The 15125-nt window shown below is 54.2% G+C and overlaps 1 protein-coding gene across 2 annotated transcripts in view; it reads left to right on the top strand.

The window, feature by feature from the left end:
- The first annotated feature begins 447 nt into the window (after positions 1–447).
- The window catches only part of LAMA5 (laminin subunit alpha 5), an 83921-nt gene continuing 69243 nt past the window's right edge, over positions 448–15125 (top strand). For both annotated transcript variants that reach the window (XM_084296729.1, XM_084296728.1), the window contains exons 1-2: positions 448–790; positions 6349–6501. In XM_084296729.1, coding sequence (XP_084152855.1) covers positions 473–790; positions 6349–6501 — 471 coding nt within the window. In that variant the 5' untranslated portion in view covers positions 448–472. The remainder of the gene's footprint in view (positions 791–6348; positions 6502–15125) is intronic.

Here is a 15125-nt window from a genome sequence, read left to right as displayed (position 1 = left end):
ATGGGGAGCAGGAGAGTAAGGAGAGAGCTCTTACTCTCGAGAAGAGTAAGCCGGGTTCTGTGTGGGACCTTTTAACGCTTTGTTAATTAGTAATAGGGCTTTTTCCTGCAGATAAACCAACCTATCGGCTAATGGAGTTTATTAACGCCCTGAAAACACCGGCGAGCGAGCCCACGGCAGCGCCGCGCCGCAGACACAATGCCCACATTGTTCCCCGCGAACATCCTATCCCTTCCATTCCTTAAAAACCAACAAAAAAAAAAAAAAAACGCTTCACCCCGTTTGGCCTCTCCTCCCCTAAAGCCTTTAAGGGGGGGGGTTCCCAGGGCGAGGCCGGCTCCGGGGGGCGAGGGGGGGGTCCGGAGGCGGCGCCTGCCGGGGCTGAAGTAGGGCGGGCGCGGCGCGCCGGGGCGCACAGCCGGGGCTGGGGCTCGGGGGAAGCCGCTGCTCGCCCCCGCTGCCTCCGGGGAAGATGGCGAGGGAGGCCGAGCAGGGAGGCGAGAGGCCGGGGAGGGTGTCGAGAGGGTTACTGGGGATACTGGTGGTACTGGTGCTGCTGGTGGTGCCTCCCGCTGCTGCCGCCAGCCCCGCAGCTTCGTTCCCCGGAGACGTGAACGGGCACAGCCTGCACCCGCCCTACTTCAACCTGGCCGAGGGCACCCGCATCTCCGCCACCGCCACCTGCGGGGAGGAGGCGGTGGGAGCCGGCAGCCGCCGAGCCGTGGAGGATCTGTACTGCAAGCTGGTCGGGGGGCCGCTGGCCGGGGGGGACCCCAACCAGACCATCCAGGTAGGGCGGCGAGGGGGAGGCTCGTAAGGCGGGTGGGGTGGTGGAGCTGCACCCCGGGATCCCCCTTTTTGGAAGGGTTGGGGGCGTCTAAGGGAGTCTGAGCCCCCTTTTTGTGCCCCTCTGGCCCTCGCTGCCTTGTCCCAGCTCTGCCACCCTGCTGTGGGTGCCAGAGGAGGGGGGAGGCTGCGTGAGGGGCACAAACCCCCAGGACCCTCACTAGTGTTTTCCCATGTGGCCAGAGTTGATGCAGAGCCGGTGTCCTCCGGATCATGGGGTGCTTGGGCACCCCAGTAGGGGGTGAGGGGCGGGTTGGGATGCCCCCAGGCACCCCCCTCCAGCCTGGCCGGGCTCTGTGGGAAGCCCCCTGGAGCAGCCAGGGCACGGAGCACACGTGCTCTGCTTTGCCGGGCTCCCCAGAAGTCGAACACGTGAAGCGTGGCTCGCTGGGCTCCCAGGGCGTTATTTGCACAGGGGTTGGCTCTTTATGGCCCTACGTCCTGGGTGAGCCAGCCCCTGAAGTCCTCTGCCAGCCTGAGAATCGCTGTGCCACGCGTGGTAATATTTAGCTTTGGGGGGGGTTAACTCTGAAATCCCCCCTGTGTTCGCTGGGGCATTAGGATGAGCAGAGGGAAAGTTGAGAGGAGCGTTTTACAAGCAAGCATCAGGTGACTTAGCTCAGGGGTCCCATTTTAAGCAGCCCGGAGGGAGCACACAGCCAGGAATGCAGATGGTGTAAAAACTGCTGTGCAGCTTAACTGCCCCGGCCCTCTTAAAAAGAAGGAAGAAGAATTGTAAACAGGCTTGTAAAACACTCGCTTTAGCTGCAGGAACGCCGGACCTGCTGCCCCCCTCGGGGCAGCCCGAGCAGGGAGAAGCAACTCTGCCTCGAAATGCTCCTGCAGCACGAAACCCTCTGCAGAGCCAGCAGCTGCTGCCCACCAGCGTGTGCTGCTTGTGGGGTCGGTGGTGCCAGGTCACCTGTTGCAGCAGAGCGATGGGATTGTCCCTTCTGAACGCAGCAGGGATGAGGAGCGAGGGAGAAGCGTCAGCTTCTGGGAGAGAGCCTTCCTCGGCCTTTTGTTGGGGTTGGCTTTGTTGTAAGATGAGCTTCTGAAGCATTTTTCTCATTCTGGCCGCATTCTCCTGAGCCTGTGCCGGACGAGGAATTTTCTGGCTTTTGTGTTTACGAGGTGGAATTTTGCCCCGTTTGTCAGAGAAATTGTTGAGGATGTTACTGGAGGGCAAAAAGCTGACGGAGTCTCCTCTGAGAGTTTAAAAGTGATCCGTTTCACTTTGCTGTGCTGTAAAACACCAACTGGAGCAAGCTTTGCTTTAAGCAGCAGTACAGGGAGACCCTCGGGAGCTACCTGAAGTCATTTTGCCTACAGGGATGCACTTTTTTTTTTTTTTAATGTATAAAAAAGAAAGGAAAAGTAAAGAATGAACGGCTGCTGTGTGCAGTTACAAACAGATGCGAATAACCTCTCAAGCAGAAGTAGGAGGATAAGGCTACTTAGAAAAGCTGGCAGATGTGGGTCTGTGTTTATCCCTCTCCTTCTGTCTGTGTGCTGGCCCCACACGCTGTGCTATGGAGGATAGTGGCTAAAATAAACCACGGGGGCTTGTGCCAGCCTCGGGGATAACTCATCCTCCACGTGCAGCACTTTCCTGGTACCACGGGGTGTGCAAATCCTCCTGAATTCCCCCAGCTGCCATACAGGGCTCCTTGCCTGCAGGTTTTGCTGCAGCCCCCTCCTGTCCCCTGCACGGCTCCGGCACAGGATCCTTTGATCTGAGCACCACTTCCCAGGCCAGCGCTCTTTGGTAGGGCCGAAAGCTTTAGAAAACTCCTTTTGTAGTGGCTCCTTTCCGTGACCACAGGCAGCACCTAGAGGGGAGGGGAGGAAGCAGGAGGCTGGGAGCAGAGGTCAGAGTTCCCAATTCATCCCCTTGAGGGGTTTTGGCACCACCCGGTGACTAAAGCAAAGAGGGGGGTGGGAGGGAAGTGTTCAATTTAGGCAGGCTGCAGTGGCAATAAGGAGCTCCACACACACGTCCTTGGTATTTGTGTGTCCCACCGCAGTGCCTGCCCTTACCCATTCACCTGCTCGGTGCCGTTTGTGTGTGCTGGGGCCCTGGTGTAAAGGGGCTTTGCATCAGGAACTCAGGAGTAATGCCTCCTGGGACCCTCCAAGGGATTTCCACCTGCTGTGGCGGTGAAGGGAAGTTTGGGAAAGCATTAACGCAGCCGTCCTGTTTTCTGCCTTTCATTTGATATCGTCGTAGACTTTTAGGAAAGGGAATTCATGCACTTTTAAAACATGATATTGTTAAAATGGCGATAATCGTTGAGCTTTCTAAGATAATGCTGCCCTAAAGACACTCGCAGTGTTTTTGGCACAGCTTGTGGGAAGGCTCTAAACCTTTTCAAGGAGTTTCCTTTGCTTTATTGAGGGCTCTTTGGCAGAAGACAGCATTTCTGACCGCGGGAGGCTTTTCAGCCTGTAAGGATGTGAGGCGAGGCGGTGCTGAGGTGCGCTGAAGGGGACTCCCAGGAAGGTTTGCTCCCCTCCTTCCCCTCATTAATCAGCGGGGCCAGGCCCACCTTAATGAGAAGTGCCTTTGAGCCACCTATTGAAGCTGAGACAAAGGGGAGATTACAGGTTTATTTTTCTCATCAGGCTTTACCGAAGATGCTTGTAAGCTATCTGTCTCCCCAGGCAGGGGCAGAGGCACAGCGGGGTGCTCGGAGCTTCCCCATCCCACCCAGTTCCCCGGGGGCTATTCCTGAGCCCTGCCAAAGCCAGCAGGGGCTGCAGATGATTGCTTGATTTCAGGAGATTAGCAGTACAACAATAAGGGAAGCTACTGGCATTAATTGAGGCAATTACCTTAGAACTTAAAAACGTGCAACAAGCCGGACTGATTTCACATCACCACCTCGGGTGCTTTCATTTGAAACCTGCCCTCACCTCAGCCCTGCTGCCACAGGGCTCTGGTTTGCGTGTTGAATCGCACCTGAGCGGTGTTGATGCTTATGGGAGGTCTTGCCTGGGTGTAACAGAGGAGGTCTGAATCTGTTTGATTCCTGAATGTTGTGGCATTTGCTGCCCTGTGTTCATCAGTGAGCAGCATTTCTTCATCCTGCGCTGTGTCACACAACAGCTGGTTGAGTGGCTGCAATGGGCCGGCTGGTGCTGTACGCCTCGCTTCTGTGTGTGAAGGTACTGGGCTTTGGGGGCTTAACTGCAGCTGAAATGGAGTAATTCTTAGGGCAAGCTGCTGTAGCTTGCAGGAGACACCCGGTGAGCTCGGGGTGAGCAGCTGGTTGATCTGGGAGGACAGCCCCGGTAACAGCTCGTGGAGCACCTCCTTGCCTTGCCTGCCATACAGCTTTTTGCACCCCGTTTCCAGCCCCGCTTACCTCAGCCCAAACCGCCTGGGCTGGGTCACGCTCCCTGTGGTTTTCCGCTAAATGAGATGAGGAGAGCAGAGGTTGGGTCATGGCAAGGCCAGATAAACCAGGACAAAGCCATCTGCTTGCCCCGAGGCGAGCCCTGCCAGCGGGGTGCCGGGCCAGGCTTTGTGCTTGGGGGGAACTTCAGAGCCCCTATTGATGGGAGTGGGAGCAGGAGCAGGCCTTGCAGGAAGCTGCTCTCCATTCACATCTCCTCCTTATCTCCCTCCCTTTGCAGTTTGCTCTGATAGCAGCAGTTCTGTGTTCCCTGAGCTGCTTTGCATCTTCCCTGCACTGCCGAAGCTCTTTCTGTGGCATACCTTGGTGCCATCCACGCCTCTCCTGCTCTGGTAACCTGCTGTCCGCCTACCCAGTGCCTCTCAACTGTTTTTTAATTAAAATCCTCCACTGATGGCAGAGCTTCCCTTCTCCCAGAGAGACCTGGTGTGCTGCACAGGAGCACAACTTGCTTTAATATGCACAAATAACTGGAAACGATTCTCACCAGATCTAGGTCCAGCTCTAATGAAACAACTAACGAGCAACTGGTGCATGGGGGGAGGGCCGTGATGCTTTTAACAGCAAGCTTAGCTCAGCTGTTGACGTGTTACCAGCCCCCTGGCAGCTAACACATGCAGGCTGCTCAGCGGTGCCGAGGGATAACATCAGCATTACAAATGTATAGCAGCTGAGCCTAATTTTTAGTCCCCTCTTATTAAGCTTGAATTGGCTGCCACCCATCAGCGCGAACGCTCGGTTCGAAACAGTTTTTGCATCCGTAGCAAGAATCTGAAGTATGAAAGCACTTTGGGTTTTGTTTTTTATCCCCGTTTTGTAACCTTTCCTCATTTCTCCTGGTCTCAGCGGTGTGCATCGTGCAGCAGAGCTTTCCACACAACCAGTTGCACCGGTTCCCCTTGAGGTTTGTGCTCAGGACTGGGTCAGTTTTATCTGCTCTGCTCGCCCTCCTTGCTCGGGGCGTGCTCCAGCAGGACACATCCTGACCTCTCCGTCCAGCAGGAGCTCCCTGCATGGCACCAGGGTGGTTTCAGCTGCCCTGTTCTTTGTCCTGGTGCCTACCCATCTGCTGTTTCCACCTTCCTGGGGGAGTTAATTAAGAGGTGTGCTCGTCTGGCACAATTTGCATTGCATAATTGCCTGCAAATAACATGGCCGTGGGGAGGAATGCAGGGAATTCTCAGTTCCCTTTGCACTGCAACTCTCCCAAAGTTTGGGGCATCTGGAAAATCTCTGGGGTGGCTGTGCCTTGCCTCAGCCCTCCTAGGGGCGCACGTGGAGCAAGCAGGAAGGAGACTGCCAGTCTTGAAATCGTGTACCTGGTGTAATATTAAAGCTGGCTGCAGCTGGGACAGGCAAGGGCAGCGTGTTTGCTGGGAATAGCTGCAGCTTTTAAAGGCAAATCGCCTGCAACAGAGTTCCCTTTCAGGCTCTGTAGCAGCAAGTCGAGTGACGGAACAGGGGCTCCACAAAGCAAGTTCCTTGCAGGTTTCCTTGCGAGTGGGTCAGATTCATTTGTGCGTTAAATAGGAAAGAAAGAATTGCCCTTAACAGCTCGGGGCTTTGTCTGATCCTGCTCAGGAGGTGCTGTTAAAGTTGCAGAGCTGTTTGGTTTTTTTTTGTTTTGTTTTGTTTTTTTCTGGCAGCGTGTCCAGGGAGCTGACAGAGACACTTGCACCACAAAAGCAAGGCAGAAAAGACTTCATGAGAGTGATTGCAGTGGGGTCCCTGGCCAAGTGACAGCAGGGGCTGTCCCTTTCGGGCCTTGCATTGAAGCATCACCAGCAAAAGGGACTTGGCTGCTACACCATTAAGCTTGAAAACGTAGCTGAAAGGACAGTGCTTGTGAAATCATGGGTTGACAAGGAACAGATTGCGGAGTTGGACAGGAGAACTGGCAGCCTGGGTCCGTAGGGATGACTGAATGGCCCAGGTCAGGATCTCCGGGTATTGGCAGGGCTGTGAGTGGCAGCCTCAGCACAGGAGCCACGGGCTGGTGGCCATGGAGCTCGGGCTGCTGCTGGGCACAGTGGGTCGTGTTTTCCTGGCTACCATTAAGTGCTGTCTCTGTGCTTTCCACCAGGGCCAGTACTGCGACATCTGCTCCTCGGCGAACAGCAACAAGGCGCACCCCATAACCAACGCCATCGATGGGACAGAGCGCTGGTGGCAGAGCCCCCCGCTGTCCCGGGGGCTGGAGTTCAACCAGGTCAACGTCACTCTGGACCTCGGACAGGTAAGCCAAGTCCTGCTTGGGCTTGTTGGAGGCTGTGCTGGCGAGGACCGGCCCTTCTGGGCTTCTGAAGTCCTTTAGTGGCCTTAGCTGTGAGGCTGAGATGAGACCTCATTTAATGGCATTTTCTGTTAAAACTTGGAAGGGAAAAACCTCGTCTGTCTGTTCGTAGTATTAACTGTCATCTGTATCATTTGCTGTTACTATTTAGCTTTTTTCCTAAAAGTTGGGTCATGAAAATCTCCTGTACCACACAGATGCCATTCCCCTAAAGGGGGAGTACCTGGCTCCTGAAGGGATGCGGTTTTTAGAACACAAAAATACAGCCCTGAGGAATTTAAGGTTGTGCTGTAAAACTTTAACTGGCGTGTTTAAAGCTCTTTGAAGACAGCTAGCCCTGCTGAAGATCTTCCTGTAAAAGACCAAGGGTGACAATGGCTGCTCGGTCTCTAATGCTGGCAAGTCAAAGGGAATTAACATCGTAATAGCGATGACTGCCAGCCCTCTGCTGCTCCTATTCAGCCCCAAACCCATTCCTCTGGCAGCAGGCTGTTCTCTCAGACCTTCCTCGGCTTAGGGAAAGCAGTGGGAAAGATGTCCCATCCGAAGCTGCAGGAAAGAGGAAAGTGTCAGAAACCAGAGGCCTGAGGGGCTGCAGGACGTGGCTCTGCTTACCGGTACGAGGTCTGAGGGACGGGGAGCTGCTGTGTGGGATCCCCCTTCCTTGGTGGTGCTGTGCTGCCTTGTCTCTGCCCCCAGCACCTCTGTTATGGGGAGAGGGAGACTCAAAATCCCCAGGATTGTCTCTGATCTGCTCCCTGCTGTCCCACAGCGCCTGCTCCGAGCCTCTCAGCACCCTCCCGGCTCTGTTCTCTCCCGTGCGTGCCAATACACAGCCCCACCAAAATGTCCCCGACTGCCCGGGGCACAGCGTGCATCGCACAGTGCTGTGTGGGCAAAGCCTTCTGGGGCTGCACACAGTGTGCTGGCCCTGCTAGCCGACGTAGGTGGCATCTGCTGGCTCTCAGAAACCTCCCTGCTGGCAGGGCTGTGCTGGGGGGTGGATTATTTGCAGCCTCCCCCCCAACCAAGGGGCAGCCTGCCATGTGGTTTCTGCTTGCTTGCCGCGCTCAGGAAAGGGCTTCTCAAAGCCCAACTTTCCTGGAGAGCTTCTCCTCCTCCTTGTCACTCACCGTCAGTTTTCTGCCTTCGGGCCAGAGCTCATCCAGCCATGCCAGCCACTTGCAAGCTGGTGATTTTGGCTCATCTGTGGGTTTGCAGCCCTCAAAGCTGCAGTGCTGGGAGACAGAGCCTGGAATAATTTGGGGGGGCTGCAGCTCTGCTGAAACTGAGCTGCTGGAAGCTCACCTTGTCTCCTAACCCCCTGTATTTGCTCGCCATTGCTTGTATGAGGTTGGTAGCACGACTGGCATGGTGCTGGCCGCAGTTTGTCTCATCTGCTGGGGAGTTTCTCTGGCCTCACAGATCTCTCGGCGTCCCTCCTGCTTCTGGAAAGTAAGTGCTTGCCCAGCTCGTTGGAACAGGAGCACAAACTGGAGTATCAGCCCGTTTTCAGTGGCTTCCTCTTAATACGTGCCCTTATTGTACGTAATTGCTTTAATAATCGGTTATGCTCCTGGTGAGAGTCAGTTCTTTGCTTTTCCCTCCTTTGTTTTGGTGGGTCAGACAATAGAAACAAGATGAAAATTGCTAATTTCCTCCTTTTGAAGTTCAGGCTGGTTGAAAGGGAGCAGGGTAAAGAGGATTTTTTTGGGACCCAGTGGGGTCTGCGGGGTGAGTGCTGGAGCGGGCTGGTGGACCTGGCAGCCGGGCTCTGCAAATTCCTTGGATACCTGTGAAAGGTGCAGGTAACACCCTCGGAGGCATGTCTGAGTGCTGGGCTCTTCTTTTTGGCTGCCTGACGAGGCCTCTCCTTGTTCCACGTAACCCTGTAGGTAGCTCTTGGGTCAATTAAGTCTTAATTTAAGGGACTGATGGCCACGAAAAGCTGTTGTCCCTCTGGGGAATCGCTGGTGCCCACCGTGCTGATGGCAGAGTCCTTCAGCAGGGGCTGGCACAGGAGGCTGTGGTGTCAACCCTGTCCCATCGCTGCGGTGCTTTCCTGCTGCCATTGTCCCTCCTGAGCCGTAACTGCTTAATTACCAGCTGGAATTGAGTCTCTCCAGCAGTTGGCAAGGCTGTGGCAATTGGGAGAGGGGCAGTTAATTAGGAAGCCTGTTGGGCTTTGCTCTTGCTGCATGGGAGTTTGCTCTCCTCACAGGGGTGTTAAAATCCTATGGGAAGGAGAGAGGGGGGATATAATTCACAGCCAGCAGGTAAGATTTTCTTTTCTAAAACATCCAAAAAAAAACAGTAAAACCCACTCAGGCTGGCCTCCCAGCTGTCAGGAGTGTATTAAATACTTGCACCATGTCATCTTAGTGCCAGCAGTGGCCTAATCTTAACAGCTTCATTGGCGAGGGAGATCAGAGCTCCTGCCCCGGCACGGGAAGGGATTGTGGCTGCTGATCTACCGGGGGCTGGATCTGAGCTGCTCCTGCTGCTGTGTCTGTGCCTGCCTTCCTGGGAAGGGGAGCTTTGTCTCTGAAGAGTTGGTAGGGTGAAAAGCTGGAGAGGAATAAAAGTCACTGAGGGTTCCCTTGTAAGAGCTGAATTTGGGAGCCAGAACTAAGGCAAGCAGCTCCAAGGAGGGAAGTGAAATGGATTGTAGGAGCTGTTGGGGCGGGGAGTGTGAATAGGCTCTCTTTTTGTTCCTTGCTTTTAATCCTGACTTTATGCCTAAAGCTTTAACGTGTTTAGGATGAATGATTGGGTGACCGCGTGGCTTTGCCTGCTGCATCCTACAGCTCCGTGGCACCACGGTGGAGCACGGGGCCGGCTTCATGGGGTGGAAGGGCCGCAGGGTGCTGCGCTTTTGGGACACCATTGTGCATTGTGCTGTGCTCACCGAGCACAGGGACAGGAGGCCATGACTCACCCTCACTGGAAACTGTCCCCTGTGATTAAGCGCCGCAGTGGGTGGAGGGGAGGAAAGGGTGTGATGGATTTCTTATTTATTTCCCCCCCCCCCCCCCCCCCCCCAAGTAGGTCATTTGAGTCAGAGCTGACAAAACTCAGGAGGTTTACAGAACCATGAATGGCTGGCTCCCTGCCAGCGCCTGACATCTTCCTTGCGTGAAGGTGAACCCGGGCCAGCCCTTCCCAGGGCTGTTTATGGATAGCTGGTGCTTTATCATCAACTCCAGGGAGAGGAATGCTCGCCGTCATGCGAGAGCGGGAGCTTCGTGCCAGTGCTTGCCTGGGGTTAATTACTGCGGTGGGAAGGTAGCTGGGCAGCGGCTCCAGGACACTGGAGAACAGCGGAGTTTGGAGTTACGCCCCTAAAGGTGATTAATTCTCATTTCAGCTGGAACAGGCTTTATGGCTGAAAGCCCCCATGGAAGGGGTGAGCCAGGTCTGGCAGCTCGGAGGCTGCGCGGTGTCCCCTCTGCCCTGGTCACCAGCACGAAACACCCGCGTCCCCTCACCTCTGCCACCCAGCAGGGAGATCTGGGCTGTTAACTGCTTAAAAAGTAGTTCCCTTTAGAGGATTTGAAGATGAATAAACAAGAAGTTGCAGTTATTGGTAAATTGGGAAGATAAAAAGAAGATGAAGAGCACTGAGCTGAGCTCCTGGGCCAGCGGGGTGGTGCCTTCTGCAGTCTAAGGGCTGTGTCTAGGTGAGGGAGCAGGCTGAGAGCTTACTGGGTGCCTTGAAGCCTCCTTTTTGAGTTTCGTATTACAGCGGGATGTGCCAAAGCTAGCATTTGTTTTGGCTGCTCTTGGGCTGGTTACCTTACACGTGCCAGGCTCCTCAAGCTCCGAAGCGAAGGTGTCGCTTGGCACAGGGCACGCTGGGCGCTTCAGCCCCTGGCCAGCTGAAAAGCGCCTCAAAAGGAGGTGTCTTTTCCTGTGGTGGATTTCCAGGGCATTATCCTGCTTCCTCTCCCTCTTGCACTGCAAACTTGGCCCCCGGGGCCCTGCTCTGCGCAGAAGTTAGCCGTGCAGGATGCTTTCAGGTCCTGGGCATGAGGCCCGGCTTGCAGGAGCAAGTCAGTCCCTCTCCTGGGATCCCTTTTCTTGGTGACAAACCTGAAGTTCTGGGCTGGGCTCAGTGGGTGGAAATGTGCCTGGCCCCATGCTAAAGGAACGCTGTAGGGCATAGTACAGCAGGGCACAGCACCTGGCACCTCACAGCGCTCTAAAATCTTCTTACACTTGTTTCTAGCCTCCCGTTTGGTTTCAGTGAGTTGGAATAGTAACGGGAGCTGCTGGTGGTGCAGGAAGCCTCTTTGAAAGGCAGCTGGAAGGAAAGCCTTGCAGGCCGATGGGCTGAGCTTACCTCCGTGCTGCCAGCAAAAGCCGTCAGCACACGTGAATTTGATGTTTATTCCCTGGCTTAGTTAATTCAAATATCCTTCTTAATGAGCGAATTTATGAAATCCCAAGAAGAGAGCTCGTGGTTGCTCTGGAATGGAGCTTTTCTAGTGGCTGCTTACCCCAAGCCTGGCATGGGGTAAGGGTTATGGTCATCCAAGAAGAATTTTCAGCTAAAAGCTTCTCACCTTCTTCCTTTTGCACCCTTGTTTCAGTTGCTGTGAGATCTCTCACTTGTCTCTGGATGATATCACTGCTGCCAACGTTTTCCTCCAAGGCATCCTGTTCATTCTCACTGTACACAGAGGGAGACTTGTGATGGGTTTCTTCCTTTTCTTCCCCTTGGTGGAGATGTCTTCTGCGTCCTTCTTGTACACACATTTATAGCAAATGCACAGCTTCCATTTGTCTCGGGGCCACACAGTGCTTCAGCTGCCTGGCACGAGTTTCTCATAGAGCGTTCCAAAAACAGATGAAGATTTCAGGACTTCTGTACATAGTCTTTATTTAAAAAAAATAAATCATTTACTGCAAGGACTTCTAGTTCTTTGTTGTGCTGGTGTGCCACTGTGGGAAAGGGGTAGGAGGCCCGGTGACATTTACTGGGAGATTTTGCACCTTAAGTAAAGGACTGGGGCGTAAAATCTCCAACAAAGACGTTCTTTCTCCAAAGTGTTTTCTGGCTCTTGGAGCAAAAGCAGTATTAAAATAAAGCCTGTTAAGCAGGCTGAGCAGAAATCCTTTTTGCTTTCAACAGCTGGGGCGACAGTCTCCTCTCCTATGTAGAATCCTCTACAACTGCCTAAAATCCTCCAAAAGCAGATCAAGATCTCTGTTCGCTTCTAGGCTTCAGAATTCTAGCTCCCTGGTGTGAGATAGTTTGTGGTACCCCTTCTGCTTGTGGATCCTGGTCAGTGCTGCCGTGTTTTAACGTGAACATCTAGTGGAAGCAGGGTGCCTGGTTGTGGTGCTTCCCTGGGAGAAGCTGGAAAGGTGTGAGGCTGAGAGCTGGCACTGAGCCAGTGTGTGGATCTTCTCTCCCAATGTATTTTCCTTTTTATTGTTTGAAATAGCTTTGCTTGTGAATTCTGTTCTGTTTCTTTCAAACTTGCAGTTTCCCTGACCCAGACCAGGAGCTTTTTCTTTTTTTTACTCCTGATGAGGGGGGATTTTTTTTTGCCTTTGCTTTGCCTTTTTGCCTTCTCAACCTCTCTGTGCTTTCTGCCGGCTCCCACAGGATTCCTGGCTCAAGCGGCTGCGCAGGAGCCGCTCAGGTAAGCGGGAAGGGAGCGCTAAGTTGTTAACAGGTGGGGATCTGTCTGCTCCAGCAGCGGGAGCAAACCCATCTCCTCCCTTCTGAGCAGCCATGCCAAGTCAGATACCAAATTCCCTTTTCCAGGGTCCAGAGCAGGCAAGGCTGGTCCTTTTTACTTTGTTACTGCTTGTGCTGGTTGCTGTAAGCGAGAAGACACACAGAACATCCCTTGAGGTAAATCATGGGCGACATGTGAATTTTAATTCTGTTATGTTTACTTATGTCATGAACCAGTACTGCTTACAATCAGTCTTCCAGGCCTGCAGTGAGTAGGGGGCATTGCACTTGCAGCATTTGATTCCCCAAAGACCCGCCAGGCCCTGAGCAGTGAGAATTGAAGACTCCTGGTGGAGGAGGATCTGCTCTGAGCACATCACTCATCGTTGCGGCACCTTTTGTGATTTCCACAGGGGTTATTTCTGACTGGCCTTTGCATCTTGAACAAATAACCCTTGTGCTTCAGCTGCTTAATCTTCCCAGAGGCTCTGCTTGCTCTGCCTGGACCTGAACCAGCTAAGGAGAATTCAGGTGTTAAAATTCAGCCTCAGCTTTCCCCCTAGGACAGCTCCGGGTAACGACTGATGAAAAGATAATTACTCCGCTTCTAAAAATCGCATGCAAGATTTCCAGGGTGATTTCTCCCTGGGTATCACTGCTTATTTTTAAATTTCGGCATGATGAGAAATGAGGAGGCTGGCAGTGAGGTTTCCTCCAGCAGAGCTCTCCCTCCCTGCCAGGCTGCCTAGTCCTGCTCCGCTCCCTGGGATTCTTCAAAGATTAGGAGAAAGCCTCGAGGCGAGCGCGAGCCGGGGAGAGGTCAGGCAAGCTGGGAGCTGGCGTAGGGGAGGCTTTGGTTTGCAATGAATAGCTGGAAGGCAAGCCTTGTAATTTCTTGCTGTTCTCCTGGAAAGTGTCTGCTTGGCTGGGCTGGTAAACAAGAGTGTGCCTTGAGTCGGGTGTGAATGTGTGCAGATACACGTGCTGCGGGGTCGGCGTTGGCTGACCCCTTTGTGGCTGCTCCAGGCAAGTTAAAACAGACCAGACCCAGCTAGTCGGGCCTCTGCCTTGCCGGGGAGTTGTGTTTTCCTGCTGCAGACAGACGTGGCAGGGAGCATTTGTAAAGGTCGGCGTGCCCAGGGGAAGCAGAGAGGGTCACAGCCCTGACACAGAGCGCGCCAGTGTCTGCAACCCAGAAATGGGCTGGGAAGCATTGCACAGTGCGTTTGGTCCTTGATGCTTGTCCAGGTCACGGTGAGAAGCCTCTCGACTGGGTAATTCCTGCTTCCCGAGGTGGGTTTCTGGAGCCATTCCTGCCTGCCACAGCCCTGTCCTGGCTCAAATCCACAGGGCTGGCAAGGAACACACAAAAATGCACCTCATCATCTGCCTAGTCAGCTTGTCTGCTCTTTCAAGCCTCTTCTGCCTGCCCCACCCCACACGTTTCCCTCTCTGCCTTACCACGCCTGGCTCAGCCCTGCTTTCATCTCTGCCTCATCCTTTTATTAGAGCTGTAAACGGGGGCCCCTGGGCTGCGCCCAGCCTTGATCCTCAGCCCTTTCCTGTTTTCTGGACTCGGTGCTCCTCGAATTCCAGAGCTCCCCTCCTGTGTGGGGTGCCAAGCAGTGCAGTAAATGATACGTTGCCTCCTGCTTGACAGAATAAAAAGGAGACGAGTAGGAAGGGGTGAGGTGGGAGGCACGAGCCTGGTGGGATGGCACCGGGGGGGAGCCTTCAAATGGCTTAGGAGCAGCCTGAGGGCCTGCGGCAGCTAAGGGGGGAAATGTCCCAGATCTGTGTGTACAGGCCACAGTTTCTGCTTCTAGAGGCGTGCTGAGGAGCTGGCCAAAGAGGAGAGGGTGGAACAGGGATTGGTGATGGGGGAGATGCAGGGAGGAGGACGAGGCCTTGAGGGTGGCCTGTGGATGGCTGCGGGAGGTGAGGGCAGCGTGGTGGCTTGGGGCTTCCTTGGGCGAGGTCACCCGAGTCAGACAAGGGCAGGAGGAGTGACTTGGTGCCCCACAGAAGGGCTTGCCAAGTGTGGCTATAAAAAGGCCTTTGTTAACGTGAGGTCACCGCTAATGGGAGGTGGGTCGGGATCGTGCCAGCTCCTGTTTGTGCAGCGCAGGAAGCAACGGGGCTGCCTTCCTGCAAGCGCTCGGCTTGCCCCACGTGCCCTGGAAATGGAGCCACCAGATACGGGGAGAGCAGAGGTGGGGCTGGTAGCTCAGGTTGGGGACTTGGCACCCTCTTCCTTCCTTAGTCCTCTTCTTGGATGCTTCCTCAGCCTCCTGGAGGGAAGTGCGAGGATTGTCTGATTTGTCCTTCCCTCCATTGAATAGCAAGGGCTGGGGGAAACATTGGCATGAGGCAAAATGTTGGTGAGAGACTTGAGTCTCCTGGATGCAGTGGGAAGCTCCATACCTCTCGTTGCCCACCACATTTACCTGGGGAAGCTGTGGCCCTGCCAGCAGGGTTAAATTAGCCCAGCCCTGGTCGCAGAGCTGTGTGTCTGTGTCGGATGGTACACCGGGTTACCCAGGGGTTAGAATAAGGTGCCTTTATCCTGGAAGAGTTGCGTTACCATTGAGGGCTTTTACATTATACCTTGTTTCTGCTGAAAATGGTATCTTTGATGGAGCAGACCTGCTGGCAAAGTTTGCACAGATAGCTCTGTTCTAGCTGGTGCCTGGGAATAGATCACACATCTGCTGCTCGCCGTTCTGAGGGCTCTCAGTGGTCATTCATGTAACCCATGCAGTGACAGGCAAACAGCCGAACCCTGAGAGCTGCCCCAGCTTTTCCCACATGCATTTAGTTGCTCTTTCTTGTTTCCTGCACACACAAACCCTCAGCCGAGCTCTGCTGATGGCTTCCT

Source organism: Netta rufina (genome assembly GCF_964035555.1).
Source record: "Netta rufina genome assembly, chromosome: 16".
NCBI classification, from domain to species: Eukaryota; Metazoa; Chordata; class Aves; order Anseriformes; family Anatidae; genus Netta; species Netta rufina.
This window is presented reverse-complemented; position numbering and strand designations above follow the sequence as displayed.